The 23,770-nt window shown below is 35.7% G+C and overlaps 1 protein-coding gene and 1 long non-coding RNA gene across 3 annotated transcripts in view; both read right to left on the bottom strand.

The window, feature by feature from the left end:
- Positions 1–4,618: 4,618 nt before the first annotated feature.
- Positions 4,619–9,143, bottom strand: LOC103897675. The gene is made up of 2 exons (XR_657508.2): positions 8,564–9,143; positions 4,619–7,427 (listed from the first exon to the last, which is right to left on the bottom strand). It is a non-coding gene; the product is annotated as an uncharacterized LOC103897675 (long non-coding RNA).
- Positions 9,144–9,290: 147 nt separating this feature from the next.
- The window catches only part of LOC103897674 (heparan sulfate glucosamine 3-O-sulfotransferase 1), a 116,103-nt gene continuing 101,623 nt past the window's right edge, over positions 9,291–23,770 (bottom strand). For both annotated transcript variants that reach the window (XM_009277786.2, XM_009277785.2), the window contains exon 2: positions 9,291–11,180. In XM_009277786.2, the coding sequence (XP_009276061.1) occupies positions 10,132–11,061 (930 nt within the window). In that variant the 5' untranslated portion in view covers positions 11,062–11,180 and the 3' untranslated portion in view covers positions 9,291–10,131. The remainder of the gene's footprint in view (positions 11,181–23,770) is intronic.

Genomic DNA, 23,770 nt, shown 5'->3' with positions numbered 1-23,770 from the left:
GTTCTAATCTTATTAAAGAGTCATCACTCTTTGCCTTGGACATTGCTTATGAAAAATTATTAATTTGACTTTTTCAGCTTACTTCCCAGTGTTTTTGAGAAACTTTGAGCGGCTATTATGCTTGCTTATTTTAAATCATAAATATTAAATGCTTCAGACATAAGATTTTTATGCTCTTCACTTGTAAAATGCACAAAGGGCAAGCTACTAAACATGCTGAGACTCTTTTGCTAAAGGTATCTTTACTACTCTACCTGTATTTCATCTGCCTGTCATGACTACAAGATGAGTAAATCCGAATTCATCCTCACATCCAGTGAAATCCTGACAGGTTTACTTACCTTGAGTAGGATATAACTGTATCTGAGGTCCTGCTGAAGACACAGGTAGTGTGAATAAACTATCAGAATACAGCACATTCAAATTAGTGGTCCAGATCTGCAGCCTTAGTTCAAGCGTTAGTCTGTTATAGGTAGGAGTTTTTTCTGGTCAAAGGCCACAGAATCTCCCATTTGTTTTGTTTATTTCGATCTTCCTATCAATAAGGTACAGTAAATGCTAAAATGTTTATTCAGACTTTTCTATTGCTCTTACTTTTGGCATTGTATTATACTATGTATAAATTGGTTAGATACAGTCTTACAAAATTTTTCAACCAGTACTACACTTAAGTCAATTATGTAAAGTTTGGCAGTTGTTCTTGCCCAGCCTATTACCACATAAAAAAATACTGCTGCACTGTCATTCCTTGATATTCAAAAGCAATAAAAAAATCTTTTGGTAGTTCAGATAAAATGCTTTCTAAAGTAAAACAAAACTAATTAAAATAATTTTTGTGTTAGTTTCTAAAGTAAAACAAAACTAATTAAAATAATTTCTTTGTGTTAGTGGTGGCATTGAAAATACTATATTTATATTTATTTTATGAATTGGTGGCTTAAGCAGCACTGAAGCCATGTTGGAAAGTGTTAGAATATATTCTGTCATTTGGCTCAGCTTTAGGCAATTATACATGTAAACATAGTTACTATGGTAGTCTTTTTTTGAACACATTGGTCTCAAGTTTATGACAAATGAATCTGCAATGGGTTTTCCTGACACCTTTTTGAATTGAATTAATCCAATATTAATTTATTTTAGATGTGCCAGAAGCATCATCCTATTACTAATAAGTTGAAATAGACAGCGGGAAATGCAGATCTCTTCCTAGCGTTGCCAGAATGCATCTCTGTGTGTATCCAGCAATCTGGGTGATATGTTGACAGAATGAGGCCAGCGATGCAAATAAAGGAATTTTCCCCCCCTCTCTCCTTGCAGTAAATACACTCATTTTTACATGAAGTTAGAGAATGCAGTTTATCGCTTGTCATTGACTAACTCACTGACTAGAATTTCTACAGAAAAATCAAATTAAGAGAGAAATAGCTTCTATATTAGCATTACTACCAAATGTTTAATTTGTGTATTAAGTGACAAGAGTATTTATGTTTCAGAAAGTACAGTTATTTCACTTGGCTTATCAGCCACCTAAGACTGAAGTAGCATTCTCCACGTACATACATTCCGGGCTAGATCCTTAGCTACAAATTAGAGTAGTTTTACTGCAGTCACTGTAGCTGACTGAAGTCAGTGCCACTTCATGTTAGTGGAGCACATGAATCCAAATGCTTCTATTAAATATCAAATAAATACTTCTTTTTTAAAATGGAAGGTGAATTTTTTTACTATCCTCCAAAAAATATCCTCAAACTTTATGCTTGCTATGTGTGTTAGGATTAGCTATTTTGTCTTAATTGCTTACAAGCTTGTACTCTGATTCCCTGGCATACTAACACAGCACAGAGACAAAATTTATTTATTTTTGAAAGCCGTAGTATATATTTCAGCTTTTACTTTTCTCAGATCAGGAAAGCTCAATTTAAGATCAAAACTATTTATTCCATGAAAGAGAAAAGCCAGAATTCATTAATAAATGAAAAAAACCACAGAGAAGAATTGATGGATAGAGAAGAAAATCAAAGACAGTGGGTGACCGGCAGTGAAGTTGCGTTTATGTGAAATAAACATCCTGGGCTTTAGTATTTAAAGTGAGGTAACATAATCCTGTTCCCTTTGATCATAATATACAGATGATCGGGATAGGGAGTCATACAAGTATATGTAACTGTACCCAATACTTATTTGATAAAAAGGAGTCATGGACAAAGGACCCTAACAAGATAACAAGCTTCTGTATTTTCTGGCTAATTGTATTTAGTAGCTACAGAAAGCTGGATTAGTATATTTTATTCATACTTTTCTGAGTGGCTATATTTGTCTAGAATAATTACCATCCGTGACAACTGGGTTTTTGGAAAAAAATAGAGGACCCAGCACCTAGTAAAAGAAATTAAATGGGGCTTCCAAAGCTATTTTGCTGTTACCAATGGAATACATAACTGCAATTTGGCAAAAATCTGTCCTGCGGGTAATTTGAGGGGAAAAAAGGCACCTAACCACTCGTTTCCACACAAGCACCCTAAGAACTAGAAAAAAGATTTTTCTCAGATTGAAGCCTGAATGTCTGTTTGATGGAAGGGGAAAACCACTCTTCCCCAAACTCACAAAAGATGTTGCAAGCGGTCATTTGGGTGGCTGAAGCAGCCCTGATCTCTCTCTATATGTAATCTGGAGCACACAATACTCAGCGTGATTCAGCAGGTACCCATTTTAAGTGACCATAGTTTTATTTCATATGCCATTTTTTCCACTTGTGGAAATGTAAGACTTAGCTACCACCCTACCTAATCTTTGTATTTTTAATGCAAGTGTTTAATATTGTGAACTCTGCCCATATAACATTGAAATCAGCTGGCAAAAAGGGTATTTGCTATGAAAATATTTTTTCAAGGGAGAGGCGGGAGGGTGCGACACAAGGCATAAAAGAACTAAAAAGAAAGTGAACAGTTTTCTAATGCTACTAAAAATGTAGTAACTTTTGAATGGTAATTTCTATTTAAGACACTGAAACCAAAATATTTTTAACTTCTCAGATGAATTGGAATTTTAAAATTCCAGGTTTGTTATTAAACAATGCAGAGGACACCCACACCCACACACCCCCATTAAAGGAAATGAAAACACACAAAGTTTATTTTTGAAAAGTATGAAAGGCAGTTTACTTGAACCCTGTTCTGCTATGCTTACTGTACCTAATCAGGCCCTAAGTATATGACCCAATAGCCATTTTTTCCAGAGAATCTGTTAATCTATTTTATTCATTTTGTCGTATGTACACTTGACAAAGAACTTCAATCACATAAACATGGGTTGTTTGGCAAACACATAACGGATGAAGCTTACTTTGAATCTGAGCATACAATACCCATTGTCTGCAAGGTGAAAATATTAAGAGCAGTATATGGTGCTAGCTCACAGAAGATGCCTAGAGCATGGCCTAAACAGACTTTGGTTTATTAATACAACAAATAATAAGTTACAGATAGCTCATACTGGAACTGTTGCCCCTGGTTCAGTATGCCTTCAACAGGATCACTTTAGTGCACAGCTGTAGATTCTGCTTGTTTTTGGTTTAGACTGTGTATTTTGCAAGCTATGTATGATGTGTGCATGCATAACTATAGCCCAGGTTGTTTATGAGCCTTTAATCTTTCTTCACTCAAGGCAGCAATGCACCCCTGCAGTTTGCAGTGTTCCATCTGTGTCACTTGTCTCGAGTTGTAGATTTGTATCTTGGCAGAGTACAGAAAAGGTATCTTCAATCTTCCCGTGACAGTTGCACAGCATTTTTCTAGGCTGACAGTCCTTGTCAAATCAACAACAAACCCACTGCATCTAGTGCTGCTAATTTTCCGTAAGGAATTTAAAAATGCCCAGCACTTAGTGTAGAGAATTGTTACTTGGCATCCAATTTGCCTTAGTAGCACTGCAGCATTTCACCCAAGGACAGACATAATATATTCAACCTGTCCTACAGTATTGTAGTATTCTCTAATATGATGAAATCCAGTGTTTTGAAAATGTATATTCACATATGTCCCTAATAGCCTAATGATCATAAAATTAATTCAGGTATGTAGAATACCTAGATAATCCCTGGAGTAGCATGTTACTTAGTCCTGTGCATTGTCTTATCAGGCCAATCATAATTTTCATTTGTAACTGTGCCATATTATGTCAACAAATATTTAGCAGAAGAGGGCCTTCAGCTCAGGTTTTATTGCTTTCTAGTTGCCCTTGCCTTATTCTTTCCTACTGCAAGTTTGGCTGATGCATTCCCAATAGAAAGTTTACTATGGATCAAAATGTTCACATCAAAAGAGTTAAAAAATAAGAAAATCCTAGCCAGCCCAAGTGGCAAAAGGAATGGATTCTTAATTACCCGTGCTTCCTTTTTATTACTGCCATCTGATTTAAATCTGTAAGTCAGTGCTTTAGAGTAACAATGTAAGAGTTTAGAGTAACATTCTTCAGAATAAGAAAAACTGTAACATAGTTGTATTATCTAATGAAGAGAGAGAAAATACAAAGAGATAGATTGTTAAACTATTATCAGTCCCTATATAAAAATGTTCTTCACCGAGAACTGCAATAAACAGAAGTAGTAGTCTTAATTCTGGTGTGATAACTCTCTACTTTTATTGTAGTGTGACTCAAGCCACCTTTTTATCTCAGAGAAAACAATACAAAACCATAGAAATGTCCTTTGAGAAACACTGTACCACTGGTAAAGCTTTTACATTAAGATGTTTTTCTTTAAACACTTACCGAGAGGTTTTTGTAATGGAACTAAAAGAACATACAATGTAAAAGTGTAAGACCATTTTGCATCAGAAAATAGACTTCATAGTACTTGTTACATGGGCTAATACATGAGATACTGTACACTTTACACCACATCTGTTTTACCAGGAAAGTATGATTTATGTCAGTCTGTTTTAATCTGTTGTATTTTCCCTAAGTAGCAGATTCAACTTCAAGTACTAATTTATGCGTTGCAGTTCCCTTAGTATCTTGGCTTCCAAAAATTTTTCAGGAATTGTGGTAAGCTCATGTCACTGTTAGTTAACCTTAAAGACATGACAATTCCTCTATAATCACCAAATGATACTACAGAGTCTTTTTATCTGCTGCTGGTTCTAACCTTTAAATTTGTTTTATAAAATAGCAAAACAATTTAGTAAGTTACATTGAAACTTGAAATAATCAAAGTGGAAATTATTTGGCCAGTAACTAAATATTGACCATTAACTGCTGGTAATGATTAATGTGCTAGGCAAATTATTACTGATTTTAATTCCAATGCATCTGTACAATTCTATGATAAAATTCAAACTTTTGAAGGAAATGAAGGATCAAATACACAAGTATAGAAAACAATAATCTACAGGAGTATAATCTTTACTTAAATAATTTAAATGTTCCTTTCCCTGCAAGGAAATGTTATTGTGAGTATTGTTATTGTGCAACTCTTACTATGAATCAAGGTATTGGGGGGGGTGTTTCTCTCTTTTTCTTTTTTTTTTTTTTAAACTCTGTTCCTATAAAGTACTAACCTGTATTTTTGTTTTTGACCACATAGATTAAACAAGAAATTACAGGTATTACAACAATATCAAAATTTTTGTCCAACTCATGAAAGCATCTGAATTGACAAAGGCAATTAGCAGTCAAACTTGCTGGAATCAACCCAATTTTTAAATTTCTTTTTGATGCGCTCTTGAAATGTGCATGAAGACTGAAAACTCTGTATGCGGATGCACTTCCTTACAGTAGTCAATCTAATTTTTCTTCGATGCATTTTATAGGATTATCTATTGGTTTTGTATCAAAAGGATACTGAAGGAGTTGATGTTGTGTAGCAGCATACAACGATGTGCACTAAGTGTATGCCCTCCGTAAAGTTCTCCACAATATTGCCTATGGATATTCCAAAAATGTCTCTGCTTTAACAGCTATTCTTTAAGAGGAACTGTAAATCCTCTATCACGGCTAAACTGTGAAAGAAAAGACCGGAACTCAGCCCAAGGCCTTTGAGCAGCTCGATACAGAGGATACAATGAAAAAATCCAACCCTCTTCCTGGTAAAACAATGGGGGTGAGTGCAACAGAGGAACCTCTTTGTTTTCTTCCTATCAGTTATGTACTAGGAGCTTTTTGGGGCAAAAACCTAGCTCTTATGTTTCCCAATGCTTTTTCTTTATGTACTATAGGAAATATATATAGCCCGTATAAAAAAAAATACTAACATTAGACTCATCTAGGTATTAAGTGTGGGTGTGCTGCTTATTGTGGCAAAGGCTAAATTGATCCAGTTACAGCTGCAGTTGCTTGATATTGCTAATTCTCAGTGATATTAGATCAAAGCAACTATAACTATGGCATTTTAACTAAAAAAGGAAAGGAACAGTTTAAAGTGAAAGCTTAATATTTGTGGAATGCAAAACAACATCAAAGAGCTGCTCAAATCATCGTGAATTCTGCAGTAGTCTTACACATGTGACTATGTCATCTGTTTCAGACGCTCCCAACAACCTTTGAAAAAACTGCATGATCTCTTTAAGCAACCTTCCCACATGAAATTTATTTCTGCAAACACCTCTTGAGTATCAGATAATGAGATGAAAGTCCTTTGATGACCCATTTGGAGAAGAATAGTTTATGGTTTGTTATCAATTGTGGAAATTCATAAGAGATATTTGTAATTTCTTAAATTGAGGACTGTCTTGTTAATAACATCTTTAAACTGATTGTGAGCCTCCAGTTCTTTCCAAAATTTGACTAGTTTTGAATTCCAAGTGCCAAAAATGGAGTACTTTTGATGTCAGTGTTACTAAAGTATGGCTCAGTGGATCTTCTGTTAAGTTGATCTGATCCCCCTCCTGAGGATGAGGACAGAAGGGTCATCTTTTGAAGACAGTAAGAACGGAGAGGGTCAGGACTGTATGAGATAATATTTTTCAGACCACAAAATGAGAAACTGATTGAAACAGTTTGTAATGTTAAATTATAGTCTATTGTATTTATTGAATTCTGTTATGCAGAGGTTAAGACCATTTACCAAAACAAAACTTCAGATAAGAATCTTGATTTATGTAAAACCAAACCAAAAAACCCAACCCCCTACTCAAATTATACTATGCATAATATATTTCTTCTGGTATTAGTAAACTCTAAAATGATCATTGAATTCATTCCATCAACTCTGTCCTTCCCAAAAACGCTGAGCAGGAATGAAGAGTGCTAACAAATCAAGTAGATATATGCATCACTAATCCATACAGATCTGCTCTCCTTGAAATGTAAATTCCAGAAAGGGACCTGCATTTTCAAAGATGCATACAGCTTCCGCCAACTGGTGTTCCCGCATTCAGCTCATTTTAAAGATTAGCTGTAAACTTCAGAGAAGAAGGAGAAAGACTTGATGCCTGCAAGCATAAATAGAAAAAGACATTAGAATTTTTTTCTTTTTTTTTCTTGAAAGCCTGTGAAATTGAATGTGACACATAGACATGTGAACTCTTCAATTACTGACAACTACCTGAAACCTTTGTTAAAGTATACATTGTTTTCAAATTAGCTTCTTGCCAAAAAAAACCCCAACCAAAACGAACACCACCTTATTCAATACTATTGAATGGAATCATCATTGAAAAGAAGCAAAACAAGAAGAATATGGAAAGTTTTGGAGTGTGTAAGAAACAGAAAGCAGTGCTGAAAGAAAAATTACAATCTATGATATAAACTGCTGGTATGTTGCTACCTTCAATACTGTATTTCTGAATTAGTGGACTGGAATGAGTTTTCATTCATCAGTGAGATTGCATTGGTCAGAAAGAACAGGCTATGTTAAACAATATAGGGGATCTGGATTTGGGGCTTCTGTTATCAGATAAAAATGTTGTGCCCACAAAATACAAAGTGTTGGTCCAATATAAGTACCCTGCTGATTTAGAGTTCAGAATTTTTCTGGGTTAACTTTTTACTTGACAAATGACAAAGAAGGTATTGTTAGACTACAGAACTGTAATTATTACAGTTTGCCTATCCAATGTCCTTGTAGAGATGGTACAAGACCAGCATAAACATCCTGTTTTCACTAATTTGAAAGAAATACATTCATATTTCCACACCTGATTCAGGTCAACTTTGTACTTCTGAGTAATGCCCAGATCTGATCAATATTAATGATTAAGAAGCCACAATCTCAGCAAAGGTGGAAGAAGTAAATTACAATTTGGGCCATCTGTAGAAATCAGAGATGTAGTAAATAATCATACTTCAGAATGATAATGTCAGAGGTTAATTATATACTAATGACAAATAAATATAATTTTCTCTCATATGTACACATACAAGTAGCGGAAGAGATAAAGAATAAGATTTATTACATTATTTTTAACATTTTACATTTATTGAGGGAATATTTAATGAAGGCTATTTCCACATAATCTGGCTGGGTCTGATTCTGTCCAGCTTCAGTGGAATACTGCTACCTGCCTAACATCTAAGTAGCCCCCTCATAAAGTATTAGAAGCCTAAAAATTAGCACTGCAATACATACCTTTTGGCCTGTGAAGTGGAAGACGTGAATCCCACATTAGGAACATATACTCCTGTAGGCTGAACAGTGGCTTAGACAGAAGGACTCAGATCCAGGATCCTCACTGGGATTAGGTGGAGTTTGATGCTGCGATGCTCAGAGTGGGCCCACACAACGACAGCTCACCAGTGTTCTGAGAAGCTTAAAGAGGAATGCACCTAATGAATGCTTCTACTCTGGGGTGCACCAGAGTTTCTGGATTGCAAGGTACAATGTCAAACAAGCACATCTGCATCTGTAGTTCTATCTGGCACCATATTTAACATTTCAAGTTGATTTTCTTCTTTGGTATTGATATATGTTTACATGAAAAAGGAGAACAGACCAGCACAATGCCATCAAAATAAAAAAAAAAAAAAAAAAAATCCTAATGCAGGGGTATAGATGGGTGTGGGTTTTATATATAATCTGAGTATGTCATACTTAGCATACTGAACACAGTGTCTGAGATATACAGCACAACAAGGTGTTATTTTAACTTTGAGAACATCCCACGGTCTGCATTAGAAATGACAAAATAAAAATACTCCATGTTTTGGAGGGCAAGCAAATAATTTTTTTTTTTTTAAACAAGAATCAATGTGCCAATGGAGATATGTAAACTAACGCCAGGAGAGCAATAGAATAACTAGTCACAGAATACAAACATGATTAATATGGTAGTACTAATGAAGAGCTTTTCCATTCAAGAGCAAAGTGACATAATTTATATAAGCAAATATTTGTACAGTTGCTGATATTAATAAATTTTTGCATTAATTTTTTTTTTTTTAGTGTATAGGAAAACAGTGTAAATTGAGGTTGCCTGGGATATTTTAACTTCTTTACATTCAGAGCTCTCACTTAAAGCTTCTTCAAACAGTTCATATTCTTACTTTGTTTGGAGATTTTTTTTTACAAACCCAAGATAGTAAGAGTGTGGTTTAATACTAATGATATACGGACAGGGAGCTTCTAGTTCACCTATTCAAAATCATAGGCAAAATAGATTCCTTTTATTATTAATTAAGAACTTCGGCATATTAACAGAGGATGAATTATTTATTTGAGCCACTACATATGCCCCTGTTTTAACATACAATTTAACTTACTGTATGAAAAATTCTAGTAATCAACAAACACCACTATCGCTGTGCGTGATATAAAAAATACTAACAAAAAAAATACAGAACAGTTAGAATAATACCATTTTCAATATTTACATTTTTTACACTGTTAGAAGCAGTCATTTTTCTAAAACAGCACAAATCTTGCAACAGATACATATCTGAAATGTCTGCTGAAGTTAATGTATTTGCATGATGAGAGAAAGAAGATCAGAACGTGACTCACAGTAATCATACAAATTCGTGAAACCTATTTTTCCCAACATAAAGGGTACCATTTCAATGAGTTAACAGATGTGTTACTCCAATGAAGCATATAACCAGTATGTTACGTTCTCATAATACGAATCTCTACGGTTTAGAAAGGTATGTTTGAAAGAGTTTGTTTCAGGCCCTTTTTAAGAAACATTGATTCCAAATGCATTAATGCCAGTCAAAGGAATGATTAACCATTCTGTAAAATTTTGCATTGTGCTCTCTGAAGTACGAATACAGTTGCTCTAAAACAGTGTTGTTAACAAGAGGATGGGGGCGCCCCTTGGATTCATGTAAACATCTCTCCCTTCCATCACTTCTAATGCAGTAGAATCCCTTGGTCTGGTTAAAATAAAAATTCGAAGACATAATTCGGGAAGGAAGATTTAGAAATCTTTCAACTTTTTGTAATTCAGGAAGAGGGTCCTTGATTAAAGTATTGCCATCCACTATGTGAATCTGATCCAAACTGAAATGCTTAAGCCACTTTTCCATATGAACATCATATAGACTTCTCTGAATAGCTTTGTATTTGGTATTAAGTGCTCCATTCTTAATAACAATATCTTCAAAAAGCTGAACAGGCTTGTGGCTTTCTACTCTGCTGTAATACACTTGGGTATAGTCAGATATAACTCTCTCAGTGGGATCTCTTAGAATGAGCAGCAGTTTAATGGAGCTATTCATGTCATGAATTCTTTCTGGAGCCTGTGGTGATGTAAAATAGCCTGGTGTTTTCTCAATTGTAATTTGATTTCCATAAGAAAATGGCATCAGACTTCTATACCAGTCTATTCCTTTCACGTAATTTTCATCCCAGTCAAAGAAGTGGACTTCTGTAGCTGCTACCACAATATTAGGATGAATATCCAACATTTCCAGCAAAGCCCTTGTCCCTCCTTTACGAACTCCTATGATGATTGTCTGAGGTATTTGTCGGCTTGTGCCAGGAGGTCTCACCTGTGCCGAATAGTGTTCACTTTTATTGCTGAATAATCCTACTTGTGACTTCAGTGTTTCCAACAGTGCCCCATTCTCAACAGGAGCACCCTGAGCATGAGTCAGCAGAAGATAAGCTGACACTAGTAGGAAGGCCATGTGGAGAGGAATAGTTAGTTGAAGATAATGTGATGCTCGGCTAATGAAAGAATAGGTAAATCCCCTCTCGAGCTGGTTGGCAGAACCCGTGGTAAACACACAGCAAGTTTCTGAAGCATCTACAAAATAAAATAAGACAAATCAGTATTTCTAAACCCATCACCAGCTGGAAATTCAACTCAAAATTCAATTCACATACCTAATCTGTGATCACAACAGAAAATTTATACCGGTTACTTGTTTTCCCTGACTATTTCAGAAGAACAAAAAAAATCCCCATGTGTTTTTCTTCCTTAACCATAGGTGACCAATGATGGATACTTCAACAGCTTTTATTTCCTCTAAACAGAACATTAGAATTGTTTACCTGATTTTAAATTCCTGACCATTATTTGCTTGCTTTGATTTCCCTAGTTCTCTTCCATATATACCATATACTTCTCTTGCCATATAGACCATACCCAATATGATATTAATAATAATTCCAAAGCATTTGTGAATGTCAATGCCTTTCCCCAAATTGCCTGCTAGAATAGTATATCCTAATCTAAATCGTAGCACTGGATGGTGGTGCATCCATTTGGTTTCCAGTGAGCCATGGATCATACAAAAAACATTCTGTTTACCTAGACACAGAAAACAAAGCACAGATATAGGCAAAACTTTGGAATCTGAGCCATTTAGAGTAGAAAATAATAGTGTGGCAAATCAAGAGTCAAGTGGCTGAGTTGGATCAGTGTGGAAAAAATAAATGAGACAGGGTGGATTCTTTGCAGCTATCCAGGTGTTGTAAAGCATAGTCACTTAAGTGTTGGGAAAATCTTCGCAAAATCAAACCTTCAGATAATATTCTTCAGTTCCTCCAAAGCTCCATATAAGAAAGATCTAGATGCTTTCCAGGCACCTAAAAACTTTTGCAGGGAAGCAAGTCTGGTTGGAGCTGGATACTTTCTTTTTCTTAATCCACATAGCATACAATCATTTTAAGGAAGTAGTAAATGTTAAATCTCTTAAAAATTTGAAAAAAGCTTCAGGCTTGCGTGTATGGGCACGTGCACATGTAAGTGAAAGAAAATATCACTGTAACTGTGTTGCTAACATTTGAAATCTCTTGGGTAACTCTTGTATATATCATTTGAAACAGATTGCTGACAGATCTGCCATCACAACAGCAGTGATAAAAAATTCAGATCAATGCAACACCAGCACTGGAACCACTATGCTTGGATGGCCTGTTTCTATGTCTGATAATCTTACAGGACAAATCCTCATTGAGAGGATTCTTGGACTTCATCCCATTTCTGAGCAATTATAACATTTTAAGATTTGTAGGACAGATCTATATCCTTAACTTATTTTGTTTTCAATGTAGAGTGTGGAAACAAGCTATTTCATACAGTGAAGCAGCAGTCATTTTAAAAACAATAACTGGTTTTGGAATCTATTTGAATTATGGCTCATATTTTAAAGTAGTCTCAGAAATACTACAACTTCAGCTCCTTCTTCAGTTCCACTGTCAGTTAGTCTCTTTCTTTTCCTGAATATATTTGTCACAGTACTTTGCCTCTTGGAAACAACCTTAGAAAACACAGCCAGTTCCCATTTGTCATGGCTCTGAGGAGCACTCAGTATTTCTACTTAAAAATCATTTACGTTGGGGCTTACTTTACAGACTTAAACATTTAACATAAGAACATTTTTGATAATAACAGTCTAGGCAATGTAGCAGATTCATTAAATCTATTTTCTAAATCTTATTAAAACCTACTCCAGCTTCTTGGATATCTAGGGAATGACTCTTGTTAGCCTGAATGAGCTCTAAACTCACAGACAGATAGGAAATATTAACCCACGTTGGGGCTTACTTTACAGACTTAAACATTTAACATAAGAACATTTTTGATAATAACAGTCTAGGCAATGTAGCAGATTCATTAAATCTATTTTCTAAATCTTATTAAAACCTACTCCAGCTTCTTGGATATCTAGGGAATGACTCTTGTTAGCCTGAATGAGCTCTAAACTCACAGACAGATAGGAAATATTAACCCTAAAATTGCCATTTTAAAATTTTAAAAATAAACTATGACATTTAGTGAGTAAATCTGTGGAGAGCATTCCCTGTTATGTCCAAGCAAGACCTAAAGGGCAACTGCTTCTTCAAAAAGAGCACAGCTTCAACCAGGTAAAGTGTGTCAGCATACACTTATTGGGAAAGTCCAAGTACAAATAGGCTTTGTAATCAGAGACCAGAGAAAATACTGTTCTCCTTTACAAACCTGAAAGGAAGTTTCATTTTAAAGGTCGCAAGTTTTTTACTAAGAATTTCACATGGAAGTTCTATTTAAAGTTCTCAAGAGCAGGGAATGCAAGCATTTCTATGGCAATTACAGGATGGAAGAACCGATATGTTTACACCAAAACCATTTGTAGTTACGTTTTTCAGAATGACTACTCTTTTGGATGGCAAGTTTGGGAAATGGTAAACATGCTCTTTAGCGCTGCTGAGGAATCAAAATGCATTCTTCTATAATGGCAGCTAACGTTGGTTTTGAAAAGCTCCATAGAATGTACACCGCTGACCATGCAATTTGAGGCATCGCACCCCCAATGACTCCTGAAATACCAGCCTTCAAATGTTAAGCATGATTGTAGGCAGTGACTCTGCTTTAATAATTTCGAGCCAAATTTTTGGTGATTCACAAAGTTCCTAAACAGTCCATTCTGAGTAAGGATAGAGCCATGCATAAGATGGTTTTGAAAACACTTCCTCTCTTCTCTGAAGTAGGAATATATGGCAGTACGGCTGCTTCCAGACCTGCGATGCCAGTAGGCGGGGATTTGGGAGGGGGGGCAAGGGAGCAGTGAGCAGTTAATCTTTCTTTTAACCTGTTCCAAAACCCCAGTGTTAATTTACATTCTAGTCATCTTCATTTTTAAATTAAAATTATTTCAGGAAGCTTGAGGAATTGTTTTTGTAAACACCTTACATTTTTTTTCAATTTACCTTTTTTGTGCTGATACACACAGCACATTATACATTATAATGCATATACACCTGTATATATTAGATTAGATTACAAGCACTTTGAAACTAAGGCGAGACCAGCCTGAATGTCTGCCAAGCAAGGAACGCCTTGCAAATACCAAGGTGGAGACATATAGTTCATTATCTAATTTAAATTCCGGAACTATCCCATCTTGAAACAGTTTTATGAACTGATTCTTGACAGACATTTTAGGCAACTTTATTTAACCAGAAAGAAAATTATTTTTAGAGTTTTTGAGAAGAAGTATTCTTGAGACTAACTAGGTTCATAGCTTAAGCAAAAAATAGAAGGGGAGAGAAGAAAGAAGGAATTTCTCTGAAATAAACTAAAACCAGTGTAAAGAAAGATAAAAAAAGTATTTGAGACTGGGGACTCTGCAGTAGTATAGACAGAGGTGTGTGCTCTTCCTAGATCTGGTGTTAGATGAAAAAATGTTCAAATTCACTTTTTAATTTTATTTTAAAAACTCCCAACACACTAATATTGTTTTATCCCTAATTAACTGATAGTTTTCTGGTTTCATGCACCTAAGAATCAGGTGCAAGTACTGTCATTCAAAGAAGCCTGGAAGCTGAATGAGAAATTCATATTTGGAACTAAGGCAAGATCGGTCTTCCAAAATTTTCTCGGGTTCACATGTGACGTGAGTGAGAGTCGGTTTAATTAACCATCTGAAATCAGCAGTTCTCTATAAAACACACTTAGAAAGCAAGTAACACAAGAGATTCTGCATTTTCTACGGACCAAAGTATTAGTAGCATTTTTTAAAACAATTATGTTAGCTTAACCAGTTTGAAATTAATTAGTTGTTTTATATAGTGGAAATTTCTTAGAGTCATTGCTAGAACAAAACCTTACCCAGGAAATACTACCAGAAATAATCGAATCTAGAATGTGCTGTAAAGCTGGTGCCTAAATAGATCAAAATTGCCTTTGGGAGCAATTCCATCAGAACAACATTCCAGCTTCAGCCTATGATATTTGATTGATTTTGATGAAGCTCTAAGATGTTAGATCCTGTGGTTAGGTTATAATTGCAACATAAATGTAAAGGTTTTAAAGATGATTTATCAAACATAATTGGAATGTTATTTGAATGCTTTTTGTGTTGCTTTTCTGCCTTTATGCAATTAAATGCACATTTTTAGAAGATATGAACTCTTTTTATAATGAAAACAATATATTTTACATTGCTGCACTGCACACTCTTTGAATCTCAGAGTATTCCTAAGAAGTTAACCCCATGATACATAATCAGAATTATAGCGCCTTATTAAACGGGGTTTTTCCTATTATTTGGTAGTGTTGGTGTTGCTTAGTAACATAAGGAATGTCAACAGATGTGATACTTATAAGCAGAAATGAAGTTCAGAAAGAAATTCATACTGCAGAGAGGACTAATTAAGCAAATAATACCTTGGGCTTTTGTTTGTTTTACTTTTTTAAAACCTTAGACTAGACTGAGGAAGCTAATACGCTGGCTGAAAAATCATTTTAATATTGCAGAAATGTTCTAAAGACCCTTAACTGCTGCACTCTGTTGTAAAAAAAAACTTCTAAGCGGCTTATGATTTATCTTGCTTCAGGGTAAAGTACAACATCACAGGGTAAACCTAACTATATTATTATTACTAATTTACAATATTATTCATTCCTAATAAAACTTTCCACTGCCTGTAATGCTTTTCATTGGAAAATTTCACAGCGCTTTGTGTTGATGAACTGTCTGCACACTATTAAGGCACCATTCTCACCTTACAGGAAATTGCAACTGACCAACCTATAGATCCAGTTCAGGAGCGCAAATGCTTTGGAAAGTCAGGGTTAATGTGATCTGCTCAAGGTCATATAACAGGTTTATAGTCCAACCAAGAATAAAAACCCTAGGGCTTCCAATTCCCCTTCCAGTTCCAACTTTGTGCCATTTCATGGCAGCCACTCACATCTCTTATGGTAACTTATACTTGGGTTACACGCTGAACTGAAAAGCAAAGAGATTCCTCAACGCTTCAGCGTAAGATTCGAGTATTTCGTGGACTATGGCAGTCTCTTCCCACTTGCTGCCCCCCCCAAACTGAAACAAAGTACGAACTCAGGATTTTGTGGTTTCAAGGTATTTGTGCAGAAATACTCCTGTTCGCTACTGAAAACTACAACAAGGGGAGGTGGTCAGAACAAATACAACAAAGCAGCAATCTTTGTCTTGATTTTTAAAAATATCTTTGGATTTAAAAAAGTGTACTGTTTTTCCTGTTTATTCCTATTAGATATCAACTCATCCCAACACAGAGATCAGCCCCTGAGAAGAGTACAATTCAAACACTTTCAGGCTTACTGGCACACAAATTTGTAACAGCTCAATTATATCTCTATAATTAAGAACATCTCTAATGCTGACAATATAAAAAAGCTATAGCAGCCTAACTGTATTCACAACCAAAGGTCATATAAGGTCAACCGTTTCAGGAATTTTTTAAAAGAAAATCATACTGTGATGACAGTTGTGTAAAGTATCCATATACAGACTGGCTTTATGTAATAAATAATCCTAAGTAACAACAACAACTATAATACAATTCTAAAAGTTTTCAAATAGCTGAAATTAGGCTGGTTTTTTTTTCCTTTGGTAAAAGTAGAGCTAGTTACACAGCATAATAAATGCAAATCTGCTCTCAGCATGGCTTATGCATTTTTGAAAAACAGGCAAATGAATAATCCAGTGCATATGGGACACATCGCTTCATACAATCCAGTATCAATTTACTCAAATCCAAGAAAGCAATGACTAATTCTATTAATTCTAAGCATTAAGTGTTAGAAGTAATACGACTATCAACAGTCCTCTTCATAATACCTTAATTCTGCTTTATAGAATCGTTTGTGAAATAATGGACATTTAAAAATACTTGGCACATGTCCAATGGTTGAACAAAAAAGTATCCTCTTTAATATGAAGTGAAAGGAAACAAAATCTGGCTACTTCTATCCACACAGGTCAGATATGCCTAGACTGAGTTCAGGAGACAGTGAGAGTACATTTCCAAGTGTGAAAAATATTTAAAATTTTGAAAAAGCTTCATACATAGAAACAATTGTGAGTAGACCTTAATTTTATTACAAGCAGTGCAATTACTTTAGGTTTATGTTAGAATGAGATCAATTAGAAATAGGTGCAATTGAATATCTTTAGAGCTGTGTCCTAAAAGTTTCAGTGAGATCTGATTCAGAAGAATCCCCAATTACCTGTTCCATGAAACTAAAAACTACATCTGAAAGGACAGTTATCCCAGCAAATGATAACCCTTTATCTTCAGATAGGGCATGAAACTATTCTGCTACACGTTTACTCTACACTCCGTTGCCAGATTAACTGTAATAACTAAATAACATTCCCGTGATGTCATTTCTGGGCTTTATCAAAATCCGTTAGGAGAGGTTAGTCAGTTTCCATGAATATACACAGACTGGACATGAAGAATACCTCCCACCTGTAATCGTGGAAAATGTCTGATGCAAACTGGAGAAAGCAAGAAAGGTTGAGTGTGAGTAAAATATGGCATTGGAGTTTTGTAACAAAGCTTCAAGTTGAGCTCCAGTGATCTCTGGTTATACAAAGAGTAGAGGACTGAGAAAGTACAAAAAGGACCACAGATCCCAGAGTCAAACAAACATCGCAGCAGTTCATATTGCTGATAAAGAACATTAACATTCTTGTATGCACTTAAGAATTTTGTTCACTTTCATTTTACTCAAACTATGGACATATTTTTAATAGGGAGATGTACTAAGAATTGTTTAATGAGGCACTACCTAAAGAAACATGATCCCACAGACTGTCCCAAAATGCTGTCTTGCTGTCATAACAACTCTTCTGGAAATGAAAGAGTCTAAAGGTGTCTCTTTAAGCATCAATATAAAAACATACGTTATCCCAAAGAAAGACAAAGACATTAACATTTTAAAGTCCTAATATCAGCAGTGAATTTATTTGGATGAATCTTTTCTAATGAGATTGCGGTTTTATAACAGCCGACAGTTACTACCTTACAAGAATAAAAAAGGAATAAAAAAGAAAACAGCTATTTGGTGAGTAAAGATAGGAGCTAAAGTAACAGCAACTGGCTGCAGGCTTCCCTTCCACCAGGTACAGAGACTATAATGGATAAAAAGGAAAGCTAAGAAAGGTTAGCATAAACTATAAACACATTAAATCATCAGCAGGTGATATTAGCAGATAGGAGTTTTGGGAAAAGTTTGCTTCCCTAAGGCTAGCATTATATTTTCTAATTCCCTTTTCTGATAACTCAAGATAGAAAATTTCGTGATGATAATATGACTGCAAATATAAGCAGTACCTTATATACGGTAATATATACAGTATAAATACACTAATATATTTCTGAGCTAAATAAACCTTCTACATCTGTAGCCTACACGTTTATATTTTATTGTACCTTTGAAAAATATCATACTCAAACCATCCACATAAAAATTACTGAGTTACAATTTCATAAAGGCCCTTAATACGTTTCATCCATAAAGCCAGGTACATTCTAAGCATACCTCTAAATAGACATAAAAAAAATTCTGTTCCTATTAAGATGTAAAGCATAGAGAGTGGTCAGATTAACGCAGATGACAAGGCCAATTTTATATGTCTAATCACTCTACATATCACATTGGCATATTTCAAATGGAATCACATTATCATTTTGTTGAATTAAACTTACACCTTTAATTGTTAATTATGCATCAGGACTAATATAAATTGAAGTAACAAAGATGCCGTGCCAGGTCTTCAGCCAAATAAGCAGTAACTGTGTAATTATAAAGGTGCAAGATCTAACGATGTGTGGCTGATGGTAACTAGCTTTTGTGTTTATTTCTACAGATCTTACTAAAGTAAAACTTCAACCTCTCTACCTCTGGTATAATTATTTGAATATTATTCATTTGCCCACACTCATTGTCACAAAGAACACCTTAATACTTGCTGATGTTTAGGAATTAAAACTAGAATTTGCTGCAGAAGATTTATGAGACCTGTCTTTCAAAGGAACAGATTCCTCAGAGGGTCAGAGACGGCAACAGAAGCATTCGATAGGGATGAGGACAGGTTAGCACTCTGTTGTACAAAACAGCAAATTCCTACAGGACATCCATGTCAAATAGGTGACCCTAGAACCTGTTATGCTCTTTTGCAAAGAGCACAGCTTCCTGGCATTAAAAAAAAAAAACAACCAAAACCCCAAAACATAAACCCCTGCTAATCTGAACTGGTGGGGATTCTAAAGCATTACAACTTCAAGGCTCCAAAAAGGGAAGACTTTGTCTCACAGGAGAGTTTTTCTGGGCAGAACTTGTCAATATTATACCTTACGTTTCCAGCATTGCCCCAGTGCAGGGCGAGAGCACTCCAGGCAGAATTTATCAGACATGGGTAGCTGCATGGGGAGCTACCTAAAACAGCCAGGAGTGACGTGTGAGGAGCTGGCCAGGGAGAGAAGCCACAAAGCAGAAGTCTTGCGGGCAAGTAGGCTCCTTTGTCCCCACCTTGAATGCTCTCCCACAGTTAAGCACTGCAGCCAAGTCTGCTGAGCCAAGCTCAGTATCTTACCCTCTGTTTATAATATCTTTCTGGAGAACTTTTCCAAGGCTTTGGCATTAGTCTCTGGGAAGTAGTTATATGATGCTGACTGATAAGAATTGCTGTATTGGGTCCTATACAATTGCTGTATATCCCCATTATACAAGGCATGAAATAAACTGATCCTTCCCTTGGTAATAAGTTCTATTATCCAACAATCAGCAGATTGGAGACCTTCTAACGTCAAATTCAGACATTAAGAGAAGGAGCCAACTTCTTGGCTCAGGAATATACTGAAAAGCACAGGTGTAAAATGAGTGTAAAATGAGCTGAGAATTCACCCACAGTAAAACAAAGCAGCTGAAAGGCCCATCAGAGTTGAAATGATCTGGCCTTGTAAAGGACGACTGAACAAAGTTTAAGAAGCACTTCATTTCTGCATGCAACCAAAAGACATATTTATTTTTCTGACTACTGCTATTTCTTAAGTACTTGATATTTTTAATAGTTTTTATTTAACTCAGGATTGTGAAAAATACCTTAGAGAAAAATAAGAAACAGCTCAGGAGCAGGTGGTTTTTTTTAAAGAGTGACTATAAAACAGAGGATGTGAGGGAATATAAAGAAGCTGAAAACATAAATCATCTAGACAATTGATTTAAGGCTGAAAATCTAATCTTGAAATTTTGGGTACTGGCATAGGCCCTGATAAGAGACAAGATCAAGGTAAGGATCAGAGACAAAAGGCCTGAGTGAGTTTGATGAAATAATAGGATTTGCAAAACTAAGAAACATACCCAGTCCACACTGAGTTTAGGTATGCTGAGGGATTTGGAGCATCAAAGAATCCAAAATTATACAAAAAGAGCCTCATAGTCTACCTTTCCTCAAAGTAAATAAACATGCAGAGTTTGAAGTCAGAGACCACAGAAGGCAACTGCCTAGCAATTCTTAAAACTGATTAATATAGAAAGTAGTAAAAAGGCAAAACTCTGTCTTACGCTGGTAAGCAAATCCTTGCTAAGAAAGAAGATAAATATTATACCATAATACAGAACAGGCAAACACATTAGAAAAGAAACAAATACATAATACTCTTCTTGAATAAAAACCCCATTAATGCCTTCAACACACATCCATTATCGAGTTACGTGCATGTTCAACCCAGCAGGCAGCTGCAGAGACACAGGAATGAAAGTAACTGAGGAAACATTTGAAAATGCGTAATAACCAGAGTACAACACAGAAAATAGCCCAGTGTGCCAAACTCATGCCTCTTTGGCACTGCTCCTCAGGCTAAAACAGAGAGTCAAAGATGACAGTCTGAAAACACAGAGTAAGTAAAAGTTTATTTTCTGGATATCACAGAAAAAGTAGAAACCAGATCCTTTTCTCCTTACCAGACCTGTTCCCACTGCCGAAGTAGTATGTTAAAATACAGTAAAAGAATACTCACCACTCTGAAAAGTCTGAGAGTGGATAACTAGTACCAAACACTTCTTATGCTTACCTCCAGGATTTCTGAGGTTTAGTAGGGGCCCTATCTGACTGTCTTTTGCACTTCTTAGTTAGGAAAGACAGAACTCGGCAAAGCTTCTCTGCAGTCCCAATCTTTCAAACTTTGAAGTACAGCCTGAACCTGGGCATGTCAGTAGTCCAACCAAAGTCAAAGTATTAAAGATATGCAAACATATGTCAAAATATCTTAAACTTCATTGGAAAACAAAGCAACTCCTTCTCCTCTTTCCCCAGTCCAGCCAGTTATTATGACAACTTCCCTGTGCAAAAACAGTCTCTGCATCTACAAGCTTAAGGTCTCCCCATAAAAACACTTTCTATGGTTGTGTTCTAAACCTGAAAAGCCAGGGGGAAAATACCTGTAGTACCACTGCATAACATAGCATGGTTAATTCAAGCAGAACATGTTCCCCCCCCATACAGCATCATTTCTCCCCCATAGCTCAGTGCTACTTTGCACCCAAATAAGCCTTCCGCACTATTCATTTAATGCCACTTCACTTCAAATCAGTTACAACTTCTCAGAAAGGCTCTTTGATGGCTTAGAGTGCCTACAGCAATTCTTTGGAGCCTTTAAGCTCTGTCTGCCAATTTTCACCTAGGTCTTTAAGGTAAAATCATATTTAGAAGCCAGCACATACATTCAGGTTCTGGACTTTTAAGACTTCAAATCTCTGAGACTTGTGACAAATGGCAAGGGTTTGCCACATTAGAAACTCTGACTAGGAGGAGCCACAATAGATGTGGTCAGAGACTGAATCGGAGCATGGTGAGATTCCTTCCCAGATTCAAATATTGTGTTTGCTGGCTACGATGATAAAATATATAATTAGTACTTTTTTATTTGAAATTGTAGTATCAATTTGGAAAACATCTGTTGCACCTAAATATCTTAAAATGACCTTTTAATATTTTTCTCCTTAAGTCTGAATGGTGTTATCAGTATTCCAGTAGTTGGCAAGGTGCTAGAGACTCCTGTAACAGAGGAGAAAGAGGCAGAGGTTGGGAGGGGCTCTGACATATTTTCATAATTAACTGCATATTAATTAGAGCAATAAAGTGTTAGAATGAACAAAGTCATTCTCTTACCAGTGGGTAGATTGTACAGCACATGTCCTTTGATTGTAAAACCCCTTATTTCAGCTACTCAAAACGATACAGTATGACAGGAGACTGGTCTTATATCGCCACAACAACTGGACATTTCCCCAAGGATCAATACTTTAACATGGCATAAAGGCAAAAGGTACTTCCATTGTCTTGCATTCTCCCTCTCCCTCTCCTTCCCTCCCAAATAAAAGAGACAAAAAAACCAAAGCACAAAATTTTGTTATTTCATTTCCAGACTGGGAAAAGACCTTTACTTTCTATAGGAGGAGGTGATCGACTTTGTGATCTATCATTGCCATTGTCTAGCCACAATTAAATTTGTTTTCTTACTACATAGCTTACAACCCACACATTCCATACTGTTCTAGTCCATTTAATTTTTCCTCAGGAAATTTAAAAAAGAAAAGTTGAGGATCAGTCCTCATTTCTCTTTTACCTGCTCTCCATTACCACTAAAGCACTGTTATATAAAGCAAGGATGTAGGTGTTCGCATGTGATTGTTTTAAACATAAATTACACATCTTGCGCATCCTGATCTTTGTTTCTCTTGCCCCATAAGCACACTCAGCAGCCCCTATGCATGGTGCAATTTAAAAAAAAAAATTAATTATCTCACGGTACATTTTACTTCTGAGTACATGTTTTTTTCTATTTTCAATGCATTCTGAGTTTTTCTGGAATGTTAACAGAAGTATTTTCAGCAAGTTTTCTGTGGCATCCTTCATCAGTAGCTTAGCAGTTACTTTAAACCTTTTGAAGAACAGATGTCAACACCTGAATACCAGTTAATTTGCAAGTCCAGTGGAAGTCATAGAAAAAACAGAAAGTGAAGCACCAAACCAATACTTTCAAATTAGACTGCCTAAAAGCATATGCAATCTGCTGCCATTACTCACAGTGAGTAGTACTTTATTCCATTAATAAAATGCAGTTGGATAGTACTGAATGTATGACTAGAGAATCCTAATTCTCTACGTAAATGGTGGTGTAATCTTTAAAGATGTTGAGCATCTGAAGCTTTTGTATCTCTAGGATGGCTGAGAACTCCACTGAAGGTCGCCTGTTCTCAAACACTGATACAACCATTTTCCAACTCAGCAAGATGGAAGAAACATACTCAAATATGTGTAACGATTCTCTGGCAAACATTTGCAGACTACCTATTTGCAGCTGATGACAAGTGTCCAAACCTTGCACCATTTCAGAAGAACTTTAATTTTTTAAAAAAACCTCACAAACACGCAGTAATTCGGAAAGATTAACATGAAATTTAGTTAGGGAAAGAGGATCTCTGCTGAAATTCCCAGAATTACTTATCACAACCTATCTGTCCTCCTACTTTCAGCTTTTAGTATCTCACTGTTTCGTCATTGATACATAAAGTGGTTTGCAAAGCATAGTCACAACACTATTTCTTCCCAGTCCAGTTTGTGAAAAATGTAT

The sequence above is a fragment of the Aptenodytes forsteri genome, unplaced genomic scaffold, assembly GCF_000699145.1.
Source record: "Aptenodytes forsteri isolate BGI_AS27 unplaced genomic scaffold, ASM69914v1 Scaffold15, whole genome shotgun sequence".
Lineage (NCBI taxonomy): Eukaryota > Metazoa > Chordata > Aves > Sphenisciformes > Spheniscidae > Aptenodytes > Aptenodytes forsteri.
The sequence above is the reverse complement of the archived record's forward strand: the minus strand, read 5'-3'. Positions and strand labels throughout refer to the sequence as shown.